General features: G+C 36.9%; 1 protein-coding gene across 2 annotated transcripts in view; it reads right to left on the reverse strand.

Moving 5' to 3' along the window:
• Positions 1-24,111, reverse strand: part of ANO3 (anoctamin 3) — a 412,105-nt gene that overhangs the window by 78,104 nt on the left and 309,890 nt on the right. For both annotated transcript variants that reach the window (XM_059406869.1, XM_059406879.1), the window contains 6 exons: positions 22,892-23,023; positions 20,412-20,518; positions 18,670-18,725; positions 14,951-15,072; positions 10,826-10,960; positions 2,465-2,561 (listed from right to left, as the gene is read on the reverse strand). In XM_059406869.1, the coding sequence (XP_059262852.1) occupies positions 2,465-2,561; positions 10,826-10,960; positions 14,951-15,072; positions 18,670-18,725; positions 20,412-20,518; positions 22,892-23,023 (649 nt within the window). The remainder of the gene's footprint in view (positions 1-2,464; positions 2,562-10,825; positions 10,961-14,950; positions 15,073-18,669; positions 18,726-20,411; positions 20,519-22,891; positions 23,024-24,111) is intronic.

Here is a 24,111-nt window from a genome sequence, read left to right on the forward strand (position 1 = left end):
TTTTTTCTTGCGTTGTTCCAGAAGGTAATAGTCTTCTCTGCCAGGTACCTTTCCACCTTCCTTATAATAGTTATTAAGTGAATTCTTTCTTAGTCATACATGTCTCTATACATACTCTTTTTTTTAACCAAGAAAAGGAGGGATATAGATATTATATAATGACAAAAACCCTCTATACTTAGTGTTTCCTTGGACAATTTCTTTATCCCTCTGTCATTGGGAATGTTTCTTATTTTTAGAATTCAGATACTGCTAGGGTGTTTTATTAAATGTGTACAAGTAAAAGTAGAAATAACATATATATAGATTTGCTGGTATCCCTAAGGCTGTCATATATCCTTGAAATGCACAGGTTAGGAGAAGGGCATGTATGTATGTATGCAGGTGTATGCATACACCTAATGACTTTAGTATGCTTGGCTTTTGCAAAAAGTATTGAGAAAATGCTTCCCCAAACAAGACATCTTTATGGAAACATTCAAAATGATTCAAAACTAAGCATACTTTTAGAAATTAAACTGAAAATAAAACAGATTTTCCTCATGGTTTACATTCACAATAAATAAGTCCGAAGCTAATTTTCATAAGTTCTGGCTTCATAGTAGGATATCGAGTGATTTCTGATTTTATACCCTGTTTTGTCAAAATTAATTGTATAGAGACCTCTACTTCTGAACATGATGGGCTAACAAAGATTGATTTTACCCCATTCTGGAGACAACCAAAGAATGAATGAAATACATAAGCAACAGATTTCAAGACAGTAGATATGGGGCAAGAAGGGCAATGATTTCTGAGAAGTGGGAAATAAGTGAGGTGAGCATTAGGATTGCCTCAGGTTATCACACTAAAAGAGTTCACAGGATGCAGATAGGGGCACCCCAAATAGTGCCCAGTGAGCATGTCTGTGAGGAGACCTACAAGGAAAGAACCACCTTGCATGAGTACCAGTATGCCCATTCCCACCAGCCGGACTGGAAATCCTTCATTTATGCTGCATCAGGTACTGTACACAGACAGATCTTGCTATCATTGTGGGGAAAATTTTGTGCTGGTTACAGTATTGCTATGAACCCAGCTCACAAACCTTAAAAGCAAGATCCAAAATGTCCATATTATTTCCAAGTAACTAAATCACAACATCTCTATACATTTATGAGAATAGTTAGAATTTAAAAAACTGGCCATCCTGAGGATTAGTGAGTGTACACAAGGCTGAAACTCTCACATACTGAGGATGGGAATGTCAAGTGGCATAAATACTTGGGAAAACATTTTGGCAGTTTCTCAGAAGATTAAACACCCACCTGTCATATAATCTTGTCATTTTACTCTTGGGTTTTTACCCAAGAGAAATAACAGTGCCCGTCTATATGGAGATTTATAGACAAATGTTCAGAGCAGCTTTATGTAAAACGGTAACTCAAAACAGCCCATGGGTCCATTAGTAGAGGAATGGATAGAAAAATTCTGGTATAGCTGTGTAATGCAATACTATTCAGCAATAAAGAGAAACGATCTACCGGTAAGTGTTACAGCATGGATGAATCTCAAAATAATTGTGCTGTGAAAGGAGCCAGAAAACACACACACACACACACACACACACACACACACACACACCCCATACACTGTATGATCCCATTTACATAAAAGCCCAGAAAATACCAACTTATCTATTCAGAAAGTAGTTGGTTGTCTGGGCACAGGAGTGGAACTGGGGAGGGTTGGGAGGCCAGGATTACAAGAGACCATGAGGACAGTTTTGGAAGTGATTCCATATTCATTACCTTGATTGTAGTGATGGTTTCACAGATGCATATATAATATCAAAGTGTATCAATTAATACATTTTAAGTGTGTGTATATTATATTTGTTAATTATACTTCAATAAAGCTGTTTTAATAATGAACAGTAATCACTGCAAAATTCAGTTTCTCAAACTTGTATGCACATTGGAATCACTTGGGAAAATTTAAAACAGTCTGATGTCTAGGCTCTAAATCCAAAGGTATTGATTTAATTATTTGCTCAAATGTATGGCTTGGGATTCAAAAGTTAAAAAAAAAACCATTCTAATGGGCAGCAACCTGAGAATTTTAGTATGTTGTTTGTTTTTCTCGTAAAATTAAAAGTATTGTGATGAATGTTCATGGAAGTTACAAACGTAATCATTAGTAATGGAAACCATCGTCTTCTCCTTAATAAAATCTAGCTGTCATTCCAAGTGCAAGTTTATGTCTCTTATGACAGTGATCTGTTATAAAAGCACTGGAAGAACAAAATATTCAAATAAAAATGCACTCATTTTTTAATGGCAGCAGAGTGACAGACTAGACAGTTGTCATTGTTACTGATTGTTGAAACTCTTGGGAACACTTAAGTTTGTTTGGAGGACTTTTTACTATCTGCTTCTGAGAAAAAGTAGAGTTCAGGAAGGAGAATGTGAGGGTCCACACTTACCTTGGCGTAGATACAGCTTTCGTTGAGTCTCTGCAGTGAACAGTTTTTGTCACAGAGAGGGCACATGAAGACTTCGGTGGCCTTGCAAATTTCTTGGCTTGAGAAACCAAAGGAGAAAAAGAAGGCATGAACCTCCACATATAAGAGGCGCTTAGCCCCTCTGGCAATCTTGTGGGAAGCCGCAAGGCAGATAGGAAAAGAAGAAATGGACACAGTGGGAGTGATGAACAGATAAGGAAGAATTTGTGTGGCTCCAACTCAAATTTTTAGGATATTTGTGAAAACAGAGATTTGTGTTTGCTTCTTTGTTTTTAGAAGTCTCTGCCAGGATACTGTAATGATAATAGGCCACACTTTGTATTTACGAGACACTTGTGGGACTTTGCTGCAAAGACAGTTAACACAGGATTTCATGGCACTCAGGATACTCTGGTGAGGAACACCCAAGGGAGTTTTAACCAAACTCACAGCTTGGAAATGGCTGAGCTGAACCAAATCTGAATATTCTGATTTCTCAAGTCTATTGACCTTTCTCCTGAATCTCACAGCTTTCGAATCACTAAAATGAACAGCATCCGTAATTCACACAACTTCATAGCTCCCACTAGAGTCAATGGAGACATTATGTTCACTGGAAATATGAGGGGTTGATTTTTTTGCAGGGTCTTGACACACAGTCATGATGATAAGACAGTTCTTATTTACTTAATATGTGTTATATTCTCTATGAGAATTAAATTGTCTAATATTTGTCTTTTTGGTTTTATATACCTATTACATTTTAAAGGTCTCAGCATCCATTACAGATGACTTTGTTATATGAGGTGGACACCAATAACAATTTCTCAAAGGCTTCCCAGCCTGAGAGTTCACAGCAACATATTTTTAAAATGTTTTGTGCCTTTTTTCTGTCATAAGTGTCCCTTTCCCACTTAGTAACTTCTAAAAAATGCTTTTTAATTAAATTTGCTTTGGAAATGTTGAAAGTAATTTAAAGGATTTTGAAAATATATCTGGAAATACAGCTGCTTAATAAGTAATACAAGTTTAATTGTCAGGGTTTACAGCATGATTTACTGCTTTCAAAAATACATATACTCAAATGAAGCAAAAAATAATGTATATGTATTTCAAATCTCACTCCAAAGCAGGAATAAATAGTAAGTAATAATACCATATAGTAATACAGAACTTTAAAATGGGCATGTTCGTTAGGTCTGGTCCACACTGCAATCTCCTGCAATGGTACTTGTCTCCAAAACTAAGAGGAAACTGACGATTAATTTAAGTAATTTGCTCAAGGTCATACAGCTAACAAGAAGTACCTCAGGGACCCAAGTTTAGGTTTTTGTGATTCGAGGTGCAGTTCCCCATCAACTGTAACATATCTAAAAGAGAAAGATTTATTTCATATTAAAAGCAACTTTCCAATGAAGGGAATTAAGAGTACATGTCTCATAAACAGCCCTGAGTAATGTATAGAACTGATGAATCTTTTTATTGTACACTTGAAACTATATTACACTGTCTGTTAATTGTACTTGAGGAAAAAAAAAAAAACCTGGCAAATAAAAAACAAAAAAATAAAAGGAACTTTCTTATAAAATTAGTTTATTAATGGTGATGATAATCTTAAAGGTCTAATACTGTAATTCTCCAATTCTCACAGACATCATCCTGCTAGTAATCAGGACATTTATATGAAGTAGAAGAAAAGCAAGTAAAACACTCATATTAAAAGATCAAAAAAGAAAAAAAGTTTATACCTCCTCTTAGTTTTACCATTAATTTATAGGAACAAAAATTAACACAGCCCTTGAAGGAAATTTTGATTAAAATTTCATAATTCACTCTGTTTCAAGAATGACACAATGTGTCCTACATTGAAATCTCATACTAAAAGTGTTAGAGTCACTTTTTTTTTTCTTTTCTTTTTTTTTTAAAGAGAGAGATCAGAAGTAGGCAGAGAGGCAGGCAGAGAGAGAGGAGGAAGCAGGCTCCCCACCAAGCATAGAGTCCGATGCGGGGCTCGATCCCAGGACCCTGGGATCATGACCTGAGCCGAAGGCAGAGGCTTTAACCCACTGAGCCACCAAGGTGCCCCTTAGAGTCACTTTATACCACATCATTTTTTCCATCTCCCACAGGGTCAAACAAAAGTACAAACCTATCAAAGCACCATGTCTAGGATCCTACGCCATTAGACTGAGTCCTATTTTTTGATTCCAGAATTATTATGCTCATTTTCTATAAGTTGTTCAAAGTTCAACTTGATATGTAACAACAACAACAACAAAAAAACAACTTTTAACAACATATTTTGTAGTCTAAAAAAGGAAGTGAATACTATCACAAATTTCTTTGACTTAAGTTAACCACTAGAGGGAGGGGGAGTGTACAGCCGGAGTGTTTCTTCACTTCGTTTGCACCGCCTGATAATATAAACTGCCACTTCAGTTGTGGCTTTCTTTCCTTTTATATCTATTAGTAGATATACACATCAAGGACTGATTCAAAGGAAATAATAATTACCACCAACTTAAGATCATGGGAGTAGGGAGTGATTTGTCCTTTTGGGAGTAGATGGCTGGACCTGCTCCCAGGTCTTGATGTTTCCTGTGATTCTGTTAACATGACAAAGCACAGAAGAGGATGCTTGGTGATGTCTATTTTGAGGAAATGTGAAACTGTGAAAGTGGGCTTAGGGAAGGTAGTATGAAAGCGTGAGGAAAACATGATTTTAGAATCAGATATAATCATCAGGGAAAAGTAAATCAAATCACAATATATTACTCTATATCTGTTAGGATTGCTATTACTAAACAAATCAAAACAAACATAACATGTGTTGGCAAAGATGTGGAGATTTTGGGACATTTGTACACTCTTGGTGGGACTATGAAATGGTGCAGCCACTATGGAAAGCAATCCCACTTCTGGGTATATAACTAAAAGGACAGAAACTAGGATCTAGAAGAGATATCTGCACTCCCATGTTCATTGTATTGAATGAACCTGGAGGACACTATGCTAAGTGAAATAAGCAGGCACAGGATAAATGATGCATGAGTTTACATATATTAAGTGTTTAAAATAGTCAAATTCATAGAAACAGGATAGAATCATGGTTGCCAGAGGGTAAGTGAGGGGGAAATTGGGAGTTGCTATTCAACAGGTATAAAGTTGCAGTTATACAATATGAATAAACTCTAGAAATCTGTTGTGTGACATTATGCCTGGAGTTAACAATACTGTAGTGTGCACTTAAAAATGTGTGGAGGGTAAATCTAATGTCAAGTGTTCTTTCCACAACTTAAAAAAATCCAATAAAGGTTTAAAACTTAGCTGACCACTTATTACATACATTCCCCTGACCAAGTCACTTACCTCTCTGAGGATCAATTTCTTCATCTCTAGATGGAGATAATATCTAACTGGGGTATTACATAAGGGATATTGATACTGTGCCTGGAACATCATAGGCACTAGACAGACTTCATTGCTAAGGATGTTGTCAGGAGAGGGTTAGAGAAGTCCTTTATGACTCAACAGATTTTGAAAAGCAGATCTGATGCTGATGATAACTTAAATTTCTCAGGGAGTTCTAATGGCAAAGAAGAAAGAATGGACCAGAGAGCTGGGGCTTCTGTTCTTTACCTTAGACCTGGAAAACCATTTGATCTGCCTGCTTGTTCATTTTCAAATTCCTATGATATATGCTCTGCTAGGTGAACATCCGACCACATTTGGTTAGGTAAGACCAATGAACACATGTAAATACACATATGCACATATTCATAGAGTAATAATCTACAACTTGATCGCTGCATAGTTTTACAATTAACTACAGGGCAATTAAGAAATATGACCTTAGTTTACATGAACATAGTTGATAGAAACATAATAAACACAACCTAGTCTTCAGCTTTTAAGCATATTGTTACCTTGTCATAAAAAAAGAGCTTAATAAAATAATTCTAAAACAAAGCAATGCTAAATAAAAGCCCTGTGTCCTCCCCTGACCTGCCATGACAACACCTACAACCTAGCCATGACTTAACTATGTCTGACACCTTGAATAGAAAATTACAGTCCCATGAAATTTTGAAAGTCAAGATATTCAGTGATGCTTATCTTGGTTTAGAATAGAAAGTCTGACAAGATGTTAATTATAGTGTGACAGAGTAGCAGTAATATAATACCATAAAGCACTGAAGAAAAGAGTTTGCTAATGCCTTTTAAAACACTCCTTGTACTAAAGATACTTATATGCAAAGAGTCTAATTCACTTTGTTGGTACATAAATCAATAGGAATGGCAAAACTATTCCTTTCATTGCCTTTTGTTTTTTTTCGGCTTTGTAGAGGTAGAGGAAGGAGTCTACATCACATAGTAAAACTTTTTAAAGAATATGTTCTCCATGGAACCAACTTGAACAGTAGCTATCCATCTAAAAATCATTTTATGTCTCTATCAATTCATTTTAAAACAGTGTTTTCCCCAGATTTCTTCACATTCTGTTTTCCCTCCCTTTCCCTACAGAAGAAATCAGAGAGGTAGACAAACCATGAGAGACTCTTAACTATGGGAAAGAAACTGAGGGTTGTTGGAATGGAGGTGTGTGTGGGGGGAAAGGGCATTAAATAGGGTATGTGATGTGATGAGCACTGTGATACGTGATTGACAAATTACTGAATTCTACGTATGAAACTGATGGACTATATGTTGGTTAATTAAATTTAAATTAAAAAAAATAAATAAAAATTTAAAAAATAAGTGTGGTTTTCTAAGACCTTGAAGACTACCAAAAACACTGTTAGAACTAATAAGTGAATTCAATAAATTTGCAGAATATAAAATCAATATACAAGTATCAGTAGCATCTCTACACACTAACAATAAACTATCCAAAAGAGAAAAAGGAAACAGTTCCATTTACAATTGCACTAAAAAGAATAAAATAATTAAGGGCTAAATTCAACTGACGAGGTAAAAGATCAATACATTGAAAACTAAGACATTGATGAAAGAAATTGAAAAAGACACAAATAAATGGGAAGGTATTTTGTGCTCATGGATTGGAAGAAATAATACTGTTGAATGTCTATGTTACTAAAAGACATCTACAAATTCAATGCAATCTCTATCAAGATTTCAATGGTATTTTCACAGAAATAGAAAGAGCAATCCTAAAATTTGTACAGAACATAACAAATCCTAAGTAGCCAAAGCAATCTTGAGGAAGAAGAACAAAATGGGAGGCATGATACCTCCTGGTTTCAAATAATATTATAAAGCAATAGTAATCAAAACAATATGGTATTGGCATGAAAATAGACCCATAGATCCATAGAACAGAATACAGAACCCAGAAACAAACCCATGTATATGTGGTCAATTTTTGACAAAGAGGCCAAAATATACGATGGAAAAAGGATAATCTCTTCAATAAATGGTATTGGGAAAATTGGATATCCACATGTAAAAGAATGAAACTAAACTCCTTTCTTATACTATGTAAAAATTAACTCAGAATGGATTAAAGACTTAAATTTAAGACCGAAACCATAAAAATCCTAGAAGAAAACATAGAGGGGATAAACTCTTTGAAATTGGCCTTTCCACTGATTTTTAGTATTTGACACCAAAAACAAAGGCAACCAAAGCAAAAATAAACAAGTGAGATGGACTGCAGCAAACATAGCAAAGAAACCCACCAACAAAACAAAAAGAGAACCTACAGAATGGGAGCAAATACTAATAAAACATATATCTGATAAGGGGTTAATATCCAAAATATATAAAGAACTCATACAATCCAGTAACAGAAAAATAAGCAATTTGATTTTAAAAATGGACAGAGAAACTGAATAGATCTTTTTTTTTTTTCCCAAAGATCTATAAGTCAACCGGTACATAAAAAGAAGACCAACATCATTAATCATCAGCGTAATGCAAAACAAAGTCACAGTGAGGTATCACCTGTTAGGATACTTATAATCAGAGCCCTGCTGATGGGAATGTAAATTGGTGCAGCCACTATGAAAATCAGTATGGAGGTTCCTCAAAACATTAAAAAATAGGATTACCATATGATCCAGCAATCCCAGTTCTAAGTGTGTATCCAAAGGAAATGAAAACAGGACCTTGAAGTGGTATTGGCATTCTTATGCTCACTGTAGCATTACTTAACAATAGCCACGCTATGTAAACAACTTAAGTGCCCACAGATGGATGAATGGATGAAGAAGATGTGGTATGTGTGTGTATATACACACAAATAAAATAGGATATTCAGCCTTGAGAAAGAAGGAAATCCTGCCATTTGTGACAACGTGGTTGGACCCTGAGGCTATTAAACTAAGTGAGATAAGCCAAAGGAAAAAATATTGTATGGTATTCCTTTAAAGTGAATCTTTTAAAAAGCCAAATTTACGGCACCTGGGTGGCTCAGTGGGTTAAAGCCTCTGCCTTCGGCTCAGGTCATGATCCCAGGGTCCTGGGATGCAGCCCTGCATTGGGCTCTCTGCTCTACAGGGAGCCTGCTTCCTCCTCTCTCTCTCTGCCTGCCTCTCTACCGACTTGTGATGTCTGTCCATCAAATAAATAAATAAAATCTTAAAAAAAAAAAAAAAGCTGAATTCATAGAAACAGAATTAAAAAGTAGTCCAAAAAAGTGCTTTTCTTTTCAAAACACATTATAACTTCAAATCACAACCTGTTTTCTTAGCCTCAGAAGTTACTGATTTAACAGCCTACAGAGAAATGCCCAAAGAGGGATGGGTGTTTCCACTGGGAACAAGTTTGTTTAGGAAGATGCTGCCTTCCAAAGTGGTAGTTAGTTTGCAAAACTCTGAAATAAACCTATGACTAGATGAAATGTGTTTGAACAGTAGGTGTTTCTTTGTTTTCAAACTAATTATCATTTGGCGTTCATGGAGAGCAAGGGGATACTAAGACACCAATCAAGGTTGCTGGTTATGGAACTGGATTTAACTCTAGGACAATGGAAGTATTTCATTTTCAGGCAAATTGTTAACTGTACACATGGGTATATTATATATATATTTATTTAGAGAAAACTCAAGGAAATTATTTTTATGATCCTGTTAATTGCCATGATTACTACCCAGTAATAAGGTCATGGTTAAAAGATGGACCACAGGAGAAAAAAGTGCTGAGCTTTAAAGGAGGGGAGAAGTGTTTTACATGTTTTGAATTATATCATACAAGCCTGAGCTTGGTGAGATCCTTGTATAGATTAAATAGGACATTTATTATGAGGATTCATTAATGCCCGGGGGTGAGCCTTGGATCTGCTGAATAGTAATGTATCGTTCCTCCACCCAAATCTTGAGTCATTTCAACTTTAACAGTAGAATCACCATTCTCATAAATGCTTGATTTTTGTCAAACCTTATTTTACTACCATCTTTTTTTTTTTTTAAAGATTTGTATTTATTTGACAGATCACAAGTAGGCAGAGAGGAGGAGGAGGCAGGCTCCCTGCTGAGCAGAGAGCCAGGTGTGAGGCTCAATCTCAGGCCCCTGGGATCATGACCTGAGCTGAAGGCAGAGGCTTTAACCACTGAGTCACTCAGGCACCCCTTTTCCTACCATCTTGATACCATAAGTGGATACTAAAATACTTATTTGTTCTTATAGAGAAAAAGAAGAAAGTAAAAAGTGATTTTATGTTTTCACCCTTGTCTCCAAGGGTGGTAAAGTTCCTATCAAATGAAAAAACAAGAACATTATTGGGAAGCTCTTTGTATATTTTAAGTGCTTAAAGAATTGTAGTTATTATTTTTTAAATTTTATTTATTTATCTGACATACAGAAATCACAAGTAGGTAGAGAGGCAGGCAGAGAGAGGGAGGAGGAAGCAGACTCCCCGTGGAGCAGAGAGCCCGATGTGGGACTCCATCCCAGGACCCTGGGATCATGACCTGAGCCGAAAGCAGAGGCTTTAACCCACTGAGCCACCCAGTCGCCCTCAAGAATTGTAGTTATTTTGATTATCTAAACTACTGTAGTGAGAGGGCATTCTAGACTACCAAATACTCTGGAAATGTAAATGATATAAAACTATCATTGTATTGTTGAATTATTAAGTGAGATATAGTGGAAAGAGAAATTTTGCATACAGAGAAATAGTCTTAGAACATATCCAAGAAAATTTGCATATAAAAATATGGAAATGACCTTTTAAAAATAGTGCTTTTCTCTTCTCCTCAAAAAATCCCAGCAAATAAATTATAGAACCATGAGTTGTTTTTCATAGTCAGCATAAAGCTTTGCCAATCAGAATAAAGGCCAATACGTTTTAAAAAGTAGTATTATTAGCTATTAATAGCTTACCTTACTTGACTTCCATTCATTGTAAATATTCCATAGAAAAACACACACAAGCCAACAAGTGCTGCAGGAATCAGCATTCCAGTGTACCATCCCAGCCAAGCAAAGTATAGCCCGATCTTCTCACCAAAGTACAGCCTGCACAAGAAAGCAAACCCTTAGTTTAAGGCAACATAAGCAACACTGCAAATGTTGCTGTCACAACTAGTCAGAATTTAAGAAGGACATCCCAGCTCAGTTCCTCATCAGTTTCATCCGGGGTATCTTGACTTCCCCACTTGTTAATGAATCCAACAATGGTGATGCTGTTTGTCTTTAAACATTGTCATTACGGGGGCAATTTTATAAAAGGTATTCTTTCTGAGTCAAACTTCTTAACAAGGTTCATAAACTTTTTATAAGCCAATTCTTGCCTTTCTCCATCTTCCCAGTAAAATGTCTTTTTGTTTTCCACACATAGAACCGTGCTACACCATACTGCTTTTGTGTAAATTAGAAAAAAAGTCTTCCCTGTAGGTAGATGTTGAAAGTAGATTCGATTTCAGTTTCCATCTGCACCCTTGGCCAGATGCCCTTATGCTAGACACAGTCATGTCACACCTTCCTCAACAAAGTTAACTGCAGTTCCTGGAGCACATGATTCTTTCCTTGGTCAATGCTGCTCTCTTACTTTGGAAAATTACATTTCATCCTCTTCCTTTGTCTGGCTTATATGCATCCTTCACTTTACATCAATTTTTACAGGAAGCCTTTCCTGACTTCCACTGCTACCCTTGCTTAGATACCCCTGATCTTGCTCCCATTCTGCCCTCACCCATATTTCAGTGTCCTAAACTTATAACCCTTTATGACAATTAACTCATCCATTCCTCTCTCTCCCCATGAGACTTCAAGTGCCTGAAAGTAGACTTGTGTCTTCTTCACCAGCATCCACCACAGGGAGTAGTGAATGAAGCTAAGGAAATGGATATATTTTATTTCCCTTGAGCTGATGAACATAATTTATATGGAAATGGCAGATGAATAAGATAGTTTTAATGACTACCCAACTGCTCTTTCTTCACCCAGTCTACTGATCATATCAACTGCTATGCAGTTTATAAAGCTCTGGTAAGAAATAATAATTTTTTGAATTCTCTATGACTGTTTGGTCTCTATCTTCTAAAAATGGTTACTTAAAACAGTTTTGTTTAAGGGATATTTTAAAAATTGGTGTTTTACAGTTCATTTAGGAATATTGCGCTGAGCAGTGATTCTTGCTAGGAAGAAAATCCTCTTGGTATTTTTTTTCTGGGACAAGACAATTCTCTTGGTATTTTTTCTTTCTGAAAATAATTCTTTTTCTACATCACTCTCTGCATTGTGCCAATTAAAATTTTGCATATTCTACCAGGTATAGAAATAGAGTCATATTTCATTTATCCAAGTTTTTGTTTTTTTCATTGATTTCTCCTTGGAGACATAGATCAGTAGACCATTCACTTCTCATACAACAATAATGTTCTAGTTGAGACAAAAGCTTATCATAGTAACAGGTATTTCAATAAAGCCATTTGTTCCTTATAAACAAGTGTTCCTCTGTGAAGTAGAATAGGTTTTTGCATGTATTACTAATATAAGGAAATGCCTTTATAATAATGACTATAGAGGGTGGCACAGACAACCCCCTTTAAATAGGGAGAATTATACTGAGATTTTAAAGTATATACTGTTGAAGGTTAAGGGGAACAACAATATTGCTTGACTGTAGTTTAATCACCTAAGTTCAGGAGATTTTAGATCTGATCCAGGAGAAAGAGAAGCTAGTTCCAGGCCAAGGAAGCTGATGGAAACTCCCTTGACCTATAGCACTGGTATTCATAATATTCTAGGATCTCTAGAGGAATCTCAAAAACTATGCCAAGGCAGGGAGGAATTGCTAGGTTGCTACTGGGGTCACTCTTCACTACACCCATAGCCATTCTCTTTTTATCCATTTTATATTTTGCTAACAAGCAAGTTTCTGGAGAGTAGGAACATGCTGGATCATCTATATTCTTTTATGGCCTTCACCTCCTCCCTCTTTTTAGCCAATTGAACACAAAATATATAATTTCCGTAAGCAAAGTTTCCCTTCTTTGTCAATAGCCAAATAATTGGCAATAGTAGCCACAGAACCCTATTATTGAAAATAAAGGTTGCTTGCTGAAATTACCTGAAGCCATAATAGCAATGCATCCAATAGATAAGAGATTATTGACACTAAAATGTTTGCTTGAGAACAGCAATTTAATTTTAGTTCCTAATAATAAATGTGATTCTGTGAGTGAGCACATCTCACTGTGTTCACATATCTCTAAAATAACAATTCTTTCCCCTCTCTTTCTCTCTAAATAAAATAATAATAATAATAATAATAATGGGGTGCCTGGGTGGCTCAGTTAGTTAAGTGTCCAACTCTTGAGTTCAGCTCAGGTCATGACCTCAGGGTTGTGAGATTGAACCCCACTTTGGGCTCTGAGTTGAGCGAGGAGCCTGCCTAAGATTCTCTCTCTCTCTCTTCCTCTGCCCCTCACCACTGCTCACTCTCTCTATCTCTCTTAAAACAAAACAAAATAATTTTTCACCTACACAAGTAAGAATCTGATAATTTATTGTGATTAACAGAATTAGAATCAAAGCATCTTGATTTTGGATATGCCCAAGTACTTAACGTCTGAAATGGTTTGGTGCTGGATATTATGATTTGTATATCCAGATCATGTTCTATCCCTTTTCCTTTCTGCTCTATGCCCCAGGAGGCTCACCTTCATGAACTGTATCTCTCATGCTCTTTCTTTCTTCTGCCTTCCTGAGGGGCTTTTTGGCTAACTGAAGGTACTAGCAGGAGATCACAGAGTGAGATCTAAGAGATATCGGTGTATTGATTATCCTGACTTTCTCCTTCCTGGAGAATGATCAGCCCATAGCTGCTTTCCTTCTAAGACTGTAACTACTGTCAGGCATCCCCCCTTTTTGTTTTTGACAGGTTCTACCAACTGTTCCCTCCCCCTGCTCCTCCAGGCCAAGGTTTGATAAAAGCATCTAATTTTTACTTGTCCCTGGAAGCTTCATCATCCTTATCCATTTGCTCCCTTGATATTTCTTACACTTCTGCATATACTTCTTTTATTAGATTTTCTTCTGATAGCCTTTCTATTCTCTCAGTTCTATCAGTTTCCTGCTGGGACAATGCTGACAGTTATAAGTTATTCTTGATATGTACATTTTATAAACTGTTCAAAGTATCAACATAGATAAACTTATAAAGGCTCTTTTTTCTCATTCATTCTAAGAATATTTATAGTTAGCTAGAAACTTGATTAGGTCATTTTTAATATGTATTTCCTGGTATTTTTTTAAAAGAACAAATTATTCTCCATCAAAATTAATTAAATCATGAATATAACAGTATCTGGAGATTAACTGAAATTGAGAGCAGTTACTCACTAGAAATGTGCTTCCTGGAATAGAATAGATACTCACTAAATTCTTGGTTGAAATACAAATATATGTAGAGATGCTGTGTTGGTCATTTTCCTCTTTGCTCTCAGATCCATGTTCTGCCTTTCCCTATTTTGATTTGTTTCACTGGGAAGTAGATTACAGTTTCCATTGTAAATTTCTCCTAGTTAAGCTGGATAAGGAGGTGCTGGAAGACTCAAAGATAGAGATGGGGGGCGGGAATCATTCCTTCTCACTTGGTCATCCTCAGGGAAAAGTGGTCATACCTTCTCCAACACTTTACTTCTCTGTGGACAGTCCTAGTTATGGATGGTATAGCTCCTGGCCAATGGCCCAGGTAGGGGTCTCTGGAATATACTTCATCCCATTTTCCTTCCAACCTCAGGATTGTTGGCAATCTTCTGCTGTTATTAATCTCTGGTTGCCTTACTATTCCTCTCTGATTTCTCAGCTTTGTCATCCACTGTTTAACCAAAGCCCTAAATTAAGTTTCTTTTATTGAAAAGACCTACAGTGGCTTCTTTTTCCCTGACTACATCCTGAGTAATACGGACGATTTGGTGGGCGAATGAGGTAATTCCAAATCTAGGAAAATGACAACAGAACAGCATAATATATCTTTCATTATCAATCCACCCACATTACCTGATTAAATCCAAGGGCTGATGCTTATACCACATTCCCCAGCGTGCCCAGCGCTCATATAATAGATGTCTATTATTCTGAGGTCCATGCGTTTTGATGGGTTGGTTACTTTTGTAGGCTCCCTGAAACATAAAACCAAAGATAAGTTCCCTTGGTAAATTTGAACTAAACAGGAATTGCTTTTACTATTTTTTCCTTACAGAACAATTTAATAGCGTATTGAAAGCTGCAGATTTGTAAACTTAAGTCCATCACTGGAATGATTTAGTAAATGCCTTTATATATCTCTTCTTCATTGAAAATATACTGATAATTCCTTAAAAGTCCTTTCTTAAAGTCCCTTTTTAAACTAATGAAATCCCTTTCACTTAAAGTAAACTAGAATTTGGTTTTACTATTTGTAACCTAAAATCTTTTAATAAACACTATCTCATCACCATCACTGAGGGAAATAGTTGTAATCCTTATTTCAGAAATTAAGAATATTATTCTACCTTAAAGAAGTGACTCAGTCCCAGGAAATATTTCTTTTATTTACAGAAGCTAAAGAAGAAAGTAAATGTTCAATCTAAAAGTGTAAGAAGCCTAAGTCACAAGTGCTAATCAAGTTTTTAAATTCTAGAATCCTTAGACCTTACTTTGGATAATATATATTCCAAAAATGGAGACACTTTCAAATTCTTTATATCTCCCCTCAAAAATTGTCATACAGGTTGCAATTTTAGACACATAGAATATATATGCCTGATAGAGGAACAGCTTTGATTTTATAATCAAAAAGGAGGGGAACAAATATGGTTACTATTTTCTAAACCAAAACTTAGGACAGAATTTGACAAACTCCCTCTTATTCCAATGTGTGATTCTACTTTTTTTTTTTTTAATATTTTATTGATTTATTTAACCGAGAGAGACAGAGAGATCCCAAGTAGACAGAGAGGAAGGCAGGCGGGGGGTGTGGGGGGGAAGGAAACAGGCTCCCCGCTGAGCAGAGAGCCCGATGTGGGGTTTGATCCCAGGACCCTGAGATCATGATCTGAGCTGAAGGCAGAGGTTTAACCCACTGAGCCACCCAGGTGCCCCTGTGATTCTACTTCTATAAACAGTTTAATGAAATTTAAAACAAGTGAAGTCATGCCTTAGTTTCCTTATGTAGATGATGAGAGTAAGAGTCAATTTAATGATTTCCACCATAGAGAGGTTTTGTGAGGGCCCACTTGCACTATAAAGTGCTGGGTACATATAAAGTACAAAGTCAGTGTTAGTTAATTTTGTTTCTGATATAGTGTGGCCATTGAAAAGCAGAAAACTGTCATTTGAGTGATCCCAGACAACCAGGGATGTGAGTTCTTATGAAGAAAGAACACCCTGAATCACAGTGCACCAGGCTAAAAGGAGACACATATGTGGATTTCACTCTGTGGCTTCCTAATGAAATAGATAAATTAATTAGGTAAAGATGGAAATACAGTTAAAGTGCTGATGGGCAGCATCAGGTTCAGGGCAGGCTGCCCCAGAATGTGTTACTTTGGCATGTAGATTATTTCTAAGTTGAAAACAATTAATGACCAATAAACTCAAGAAGAGTTTTTTTACCTAACCTCTTACCTGCTCAAAATAATTTAGATAGGAAGCCTATAAGAGTAAGGAGAACTATTACCAAAGATAGCTTTTTTACATAAGAAATCCTTATCTCCATGACACGGCAAACATTTGTTCACCCAACATTTGCTCTTCCAATGTCCTGTGAATTATCTCCCTCCTAGACCCCTGCCTTCTTCTTAGCTCAGGACAGCATATAAACCTCAATTCCTGATTGCTACAAGCCTCTCATATCTTTGTGGGGATCTGTATATGTGTAATTACATTTGCTTTTCTTCTATTAACCTGCTTTATGTCAATTTATGAGGTCGGTCAAAGAACCCTAAAGGGAAGAAGAGAAAAGTTTTCCTCTCCAAGTTTTTAAGTCCAAGTTTTCTTCCTTAAGAGATCAAGGCTTTTAAAGCCTATAGACTAGAAGGTAAGGAGATAAAAGTGAAGATAAAAGATTTCAAGCATGGGCATGTCCACCCGGGAAATGTCTGTTTGCTTGTCCAGCTAGACTGATCTGTTAGGGTAAACTGCCTGAGATTGGGTAAGTAAGGGAAGGTGAACCAAAAATCTCAGTTTTCTTTCAGTCACTAATGATAATCTTTCTAAAATACTTGACTTTGCTTCCCAGTCTCAGTGGGCAGACACAGGCACATCCTCAGTCTTAGGGTCTAAGCTTAGAAACCCTAGTAGATCATTGTTCTAATTCTGCTCAAGAACCTCAACCGTACTGTTCTGGGTTGACAGTGACACCTGGTGGCTTTAAGAGAAAATTGCAGTGATGACCCTTGCTGGCCCACGTGTTTCCAGTCCTGTTCAGAGGACCATGTGCACTCAGTGACCACCCCTCCACATCCTCATAATCAGTCCTCTACTCCAACCAACAGAGAAGAATAAACAGGACGATTATTTACAACCTATAAATAGGTTCCAAATTTCACACAAGAAAATGTCAAACGAACATAGACTAGTTATGTAGACGAAATTACTCGCAATAAGAACAAACCGTAAAAGCTCTCCCGGGGCCTTAGATTTGCTAGTCTGAACACTGTACCACTTACCAACTATGTCAAATCTGACATCGTGGTTAATTTCTCTGAGCTTTATATCTGCATCTCTACAATGAGAAAATAATATCTATCCCTCCAGGATTATTTTCAGATTAATGGAAAAATATATGCACAAGGCCTGTTGCATGAAATAACCTAACATATTCCCCATTATTATTATTCCCATTCCTACAGTAAGTAAGATATTCATAGCACAAGGAATAGATGCATTGGGGTCTGGCTTCCTGGGCCCAAACCTGTGCCTTTGATACTTAATTTTTCTGTGCCTCAATGATCTAGCTATGAAATAGGGCTATTATTATTGTCTCTCTCAAAGGGTTTCCCTAAGGATTAAATGAGATTATCCATATAAAATACTTAGCTCAGTGCCACATAGGAAGTACACAATGTATTTTATCCTTTAAAAATTTTACTAGACTGGGATTCTTCAGGTTAGGGGTTACACCTTATGAGTCCTCAGCCTTTATAAATAGAAGTGATGGGTTCTGAGATTGCTGACCCCAAACCTCTGTGTTGGGAGACGATGTTCAAAACTAATTCAAACGTCATTCATGACTCAGTAGGCAGAACTCACCACAGTCTGGAGCAGGTGTTTCTAATTTAAAATTGGTAGACAGGTAGCTTGGCTGAGAATTAAGTAAATAATGGGGTGTAGGTTTGTGTTGTGGGTTTGTCTTAGATTTTCAGACATCTCAAAGTAGAACTTGCATTGTTTGGGAGTGGTGTGGATCCCAAGGTGGGTCAAGCTTGGGACTCTGTTTTGAAGCAGAGGACGGTGGTCAGAGTGATTGAACCATGCCCCTAAGTTCCCTCCAAGGCTGGGACTCCTTACAAGGGAAAAACTTCACTAGGGAATTGTCCTGGAGAGCACTGGGCCCAGTGTGTAACCAGAGATCATAATGGGGTCTGAGAAAGGCCCAGAGCCACTGACTGACTGAATCCTCCTGAGAGAGGGAGGCTACATTTTAAAAATAAATAAATAAAATAAAAGAAGTATCAACAATGAGTATGAGAAACTTCTTTTTTTTCCCCCCAATGGAAATTGTATTTCAAAATTACCTCGTGAGGGGGAAAAGCTGCTATATATGAGCCATTGTTTATAAGTTTACAGATACCTGGAAAGAGAAACAAAAGAACAGTTTTTGAGTCAGTTCAAATGAAGACTTCCCTCTGTAACAACATATATAAATTTGGGAGAAAAAATTAATTTTAAAAACTTAAAATAACCCAAATGACACCCATAGCCACATCACCTCTGAAGGCCAAGGGCTATGAAAGAGATCAGTACTAAAGAGTCTATTTGTATTCTTACAACATGAATCAATGGAGATTTGTAAGGTGCCAACACATGGCATTTTGCCGTATCATGAAATATGAGGCATTTTAATACCCATTTATTTGGGATCACATGAACCTGGAGCAAATATTTTTTTCTGCCTCAAAACAACAACATTGGGACGTCTGGGTGGCTCAGTGGATTAAGCCTCTGCCTTTGGCTCAGGTCATGATCTCAGGGCCCTGTGTTGGGCTCGCTGCTCAGTGGGGAGCCTGCTTCCCCATCTCTCTCTCTCTCTGTCTGCCTTTTTGCCTACTTGTGATCTCTCTCTCTCTGTCAAATAAAATCTTTAAAAAAAAAAAAAAAGAAAAAAAACACAATATTTGGTCAAGAAAATAGAGGAACTCTCTACCCACAAAATGTCTCTAAATGATACTGGTTTTGAGAAGTCTTTAATTAATACTGAGCCAAGGATACATAAATATCAATATGTGACACTTCTTAAAATCTCCTCCAGCTCAGCCAGAGTGTAGTGAAATGGACATTCTCATATTGTCCCAGCAAGACTGGGAAACTTCTGGAGAATAATTTTTGTTATGGTTTTATTTATGTTAGTAAAGAATAAGAAATAATTGTATTTCCAAAATTGGGGAATCATTTAATTATTATGGTGCAATCAATTATACTAAGTACTTGGTAGATAACTGAAATTTGATGAATGCTTATAATAGAATCTTGTACAGCTATTTATAATGTTTACAGACATACCAAAGGGCTTGAGAAAACACTCATAAATACTTTTTAAAAAAGACAAAATTGTAAACACTGCATGATTCTAATAATGATGTGTATATATATCATATTCAACAAATCATTATTAGAATCATGCAGGTTTACTATATATACATTCAGTATTAATGTGTGAGAGTGACAACTGAGTTCGTGGATTTTTTAAGTTGCTTTTATTTTATTTTTTTATTTCTATTTTTTTAAAGATTTTATTTATTTATTTGACAGAAAGAGAGAGAGAGATCACAAGTAGGAAGAGAGTCAGGCATTGAGAGAGGGGGAAGCAGGCTCCCCGCTGAGCAGAGAGCTGCTTGATCCCAGCAGCCTAAGATCTTCACCTGAGCTGAAGGCAGAGGCTTAACCCATTGAGTGACCCAGGTGCCCCTAAATTTTATTTTTATACTCTTTGTGTTTATTGTATGCTCTACAAAGGGCATGATATCTTTACAGTCATTGAAATGTCATATTTTTATTTTTAAAGACTATGTAAGCACATAACACTATCACTTAGACACATTTTTATTTTACATTCTGGGTTTATTTTTATGTCTTATTTAGAAAACTAAGTGTTTTATTGGAAGGCTGAAAAATAGAATGTTTAGAATTTGTGTTCAGTGCATTATATCCTCATATTTAATGAATGAAGGCACAGCTTCAAATGTGAAAATAAGTATTTCTGGATATAATTAGTAACAGCAAATATTACCTTCTCTATATTTTTAATTAGTGTTCTTACCCACTTTTGATATTCCATTTTCATATTTCGTGTGCTGTAACATGTGATAGACTATCCTGCTTCGAGTAGCATTGCTGAAGAATGTGTCCTTATTGTTTATTATGAAGCTGTTAAGATAAGGGGATTGGTTTTATTATTCAAAGCAGAGCCCAGAGTCCAGCAACAGTTACAAGTTTCTAAGTAGTCATCCATCTGTTTTCTCCATTAAAACTAATGCATGAGAAATACAGTACATCAAAAGACAAACTACCCTCGTAAAAATAAATCAACTGGCAGAGACAAAATACATTTATAAATAATACAGGCATTATCAAATATTCATTTAAAAATCTTGCAGTTTATAGGGGAGCCTAGATGTCCTCCTATTTCTTGTTTAGCATGAAAGAGGGACAGCAGCATTAAATTGTCCGTTGCCTCCCATAAATTCTGTACTACCTTAAGCAATGTAATTCCAAATAGAACACATTAATTATTGATGTCATTTCCCCATATCACACCTTCCAAGCTAACATGTCTTCTTTTCGGAACCTCGGTAAGAAGCAGCAGTTCTCCCTTCCCTTCATGCCCTGTACTGTCCCCACATAGTAAAAGCTGCAAAGAGAAACAGTAATGAGAGCCAATGAGTGAAGAGCAAAAGGGTGATCCTGACAGCAAAGGGGGGTCTATTTCAGTCTTTATTTTGTAATATGCTGGCATCCTCAAAAAAATGGCAACATCCTGGACCTTACTCAATTTCTGACAGTTCCCGGTTCCGGTTGCTTTATCTCTGTAATAATCAGCCATTTTTTTCCCCAGGCACTTAGTACTGAAGTATTAGGTCTTCTTTTGATTCTTGTTTTCTTTTTACCATCCATATTACAGAACCAGTCAACTTTTCTAGCTGAACTGTGTCTATCTGGTTTTGAGCTACCCTATTGTTCTGGGTCTCATTGCCTAGATCATGAGAAAGGAACGTCCTCTTAATTGGCCGCCCAATTTCCCACCTGACTTTTCAAGCACAGCTCTGGTTCTTAGAGCACTCCTACTACTAATGTCAACATTACACACATAATTAAATTTCTTATTTTCCTCTCCGGCTCTCTATTTTTGCATTTTATCCTCTGATTTCCTATAGCTCTGGCTTTTTGCATCTGATAGTCAAATTGTACAATTTATCACACCTCGAAATGTTACATTTCTTTTCCTTGGGATTTGCTCTGTCTCTGATATCTTTCCCCACCTCTTCCCACCTCCCTCCACATTTTTACTGATGGAGAGTACTATCTCCTTCAAAAAGTCTTCCTAGATCCTTTCCTCTGGCTGTAGCTTCACCCTCTCTTATTTAAAAAAAAAAAAAAAAGTGCATTGTATTTCTGTCTTTCCTAGCAGGTTGATTTTATTCTGCCTTTTTTTCATGGTATCTGTAATCATGTCCATTTTAGTAGCTTCCAGCATTCTGATATTGTGCTTTTTAGTTTTGTACTTGGAGGCAACAAGTTAGCACAGATGATCGGTGTCCTGTTAATTCTCGGTATCTGAAGCAATGTCCACACAATTCTTTCACCATCAGATTGATGCAGAATTCACTGAACAAATATTTCTCTAGACGATTAAGTGTCCTTTATTCATGGAGTTATATTATGGAGGGAGGAAACAGATGGCATATAAATAAACAAATTGCAGTTGTTGTCTTCATAATATTCACAGTATAGTGGAGCAGACGAAAATGTAAACTAATATTTAAAGAGAATAGGGTAAACATAAAGATAGGGACTTGCACAGTGTGGGATGTGGGACATTGAGAGGCAGGATGAAACACATAACTGGAGCACCAAACATGCTACAGGGCAATAATCAATGGGGAACTCTCTCCTCCCACATATTTGATTTAATTCATTAATTTCATCCTGCCTTTCAACATCCATAAAGACAGGGACTGTGTCATAGCCTCAATCTGTATTATGCAGAAACTCAATAAACACTGGTTGAATGAACAAAGGGATAGAGACAGATATGCTGGTATGTAGATGGATAGATATGCAACAAATCCCTAAAAAATGTCCCATTTATCTTAGTTTAATACAATTAAAGTCTATTAAACTAATAAATGCATATTAATTAAGTATAAGTATGTATAATAATTTATTAATTGGAACAATCCATTATTCATTCATGTTACTTGATAACAATGTTACTTTAACTGGGTAGCTTACCACCATTGTAATTATTTTGAAAGAACTGGGACCTAGACTATCAGCCCATAAGTTTGCCATTAATTATTCATTTCTTGAATTTCTCTAAATCAGCTGATACGGAATTAATAGTGCTAGCTGAGTACTATTCACAAATTAAGTGCAAAAAACATTTTAATAAAATGATGCACTCTCTGACTTACTTGGCAAACAGTGGAACTGCTCCAAGGTATTTTTATTCTATCAATAATTCCTAGGTAATGAAAGGTAACAAACCAGGTGGTGGGAGAAAAAGAAACATGAACTTACTGGTGAATCCGTGCGCGGCTGAAGGGGCCCGTATAGCAGTCTGACTCCTGCAGGTTTGGAAAAGCTGACTTATCAAGAACCATTGGGTTTTGGGACATCCATTTTTTTATTCTCCTAAAATAATTTTGTACACTGGAACAAAGTCACATGAACTAGATTAGGTTGCATTCCAGAGCCATGCTATCTTCTATACCATTCTGATAAAAGAGTTCCAAAAAGACATACACATACCCACACTCACACCCACTCACAAGCATTTCTCCTGCTCCCTCACAAAAGAAATAAATTCCAAAACAACTCTTTCTGTGCAACTAGGTTATCCTTACAAGAAAAATTTGCGGGGACGCCTGGGTGGCTCAGTTGGTTAAGCGGCTGCCTTCGGCTCAGGTCATGATCCTGGTGTCATGGGATCGAGTCCCACATCGGGCTCCTTGCTCTGCAGGGAGCCTGCTTCTCCCTCTGACTCTGCCTGCCTCTTTGTCTGCCTGTGCTCGCTCTCGCTCTCTCTGACAAATAAGTAAAAAAAAAAAAAGAAAAAGAAAAATTTGCGGAAGATGTTTTTATTTTTTAAGATATTATTTATTTATTAATTTGCACAGAGAGAGAGATCACAAGTAGGCAGAGAAGCAGGCAAAGAGAGAGGGGGGAGGCAGGCTCCTTGCTGAACAAAAAAGCCCAATGTCGGGCTCAATCCCAGGACCCTGAGATCATGACCTGAGCCGAAGGAAGAGGTTTAACCCACTGAGCCACCCGGGTGCCCCTGGAAAATATTTTTAAAGAATCATCATACATAAAGATGGTGGTAGGAAAGAACATAACAATAAAGGGGTATGACACACTTCTTGAAGTTGTGAGTGCATAGATGTATGTATGTATACCGGTATATGTAGCCATAGGTCATTCCTGGATTCTCTGAAACCTCTACAGCCATGTGGCTCTCAAGTAGAGACTGAGAGGAAGTAAATGTCTACCACACACTTTGTTGTGTGAGCCCCAGCTATGATGGAAACAGCAGCGGTGTGGGGGGAGCAGCAGGGGTCTTGATATCAAGCAAAACCCAGTTCAGGGGCTCCTGGGTGGCTCAGTCAGTTGGGCCTCTGCCTTCTGCTCAGGTCATAATCCCAGGGTCCTGGGATCAAGCCCCACATTGGGCTCCCTGCTCAGTGGGAGGCCTGCTTCTCCCTCTCCCACGTCCCCTGCTTGTGTTCCTTCTCTCACTG

Source organism: Mustela nigripes, chromosome 1 (assembly GCF_022355385.1).
Source record: "Mustela nigripes isolate SB6536 chromosome 1, MUSNIG.SB6536, whole genome shotgun sequence".
Lineage (NCBI taxonomy): Eukaryota > Metazoa > Chordata > Mammalia > Carnivora > Mustelidae > Mustela > Mustela nigripes.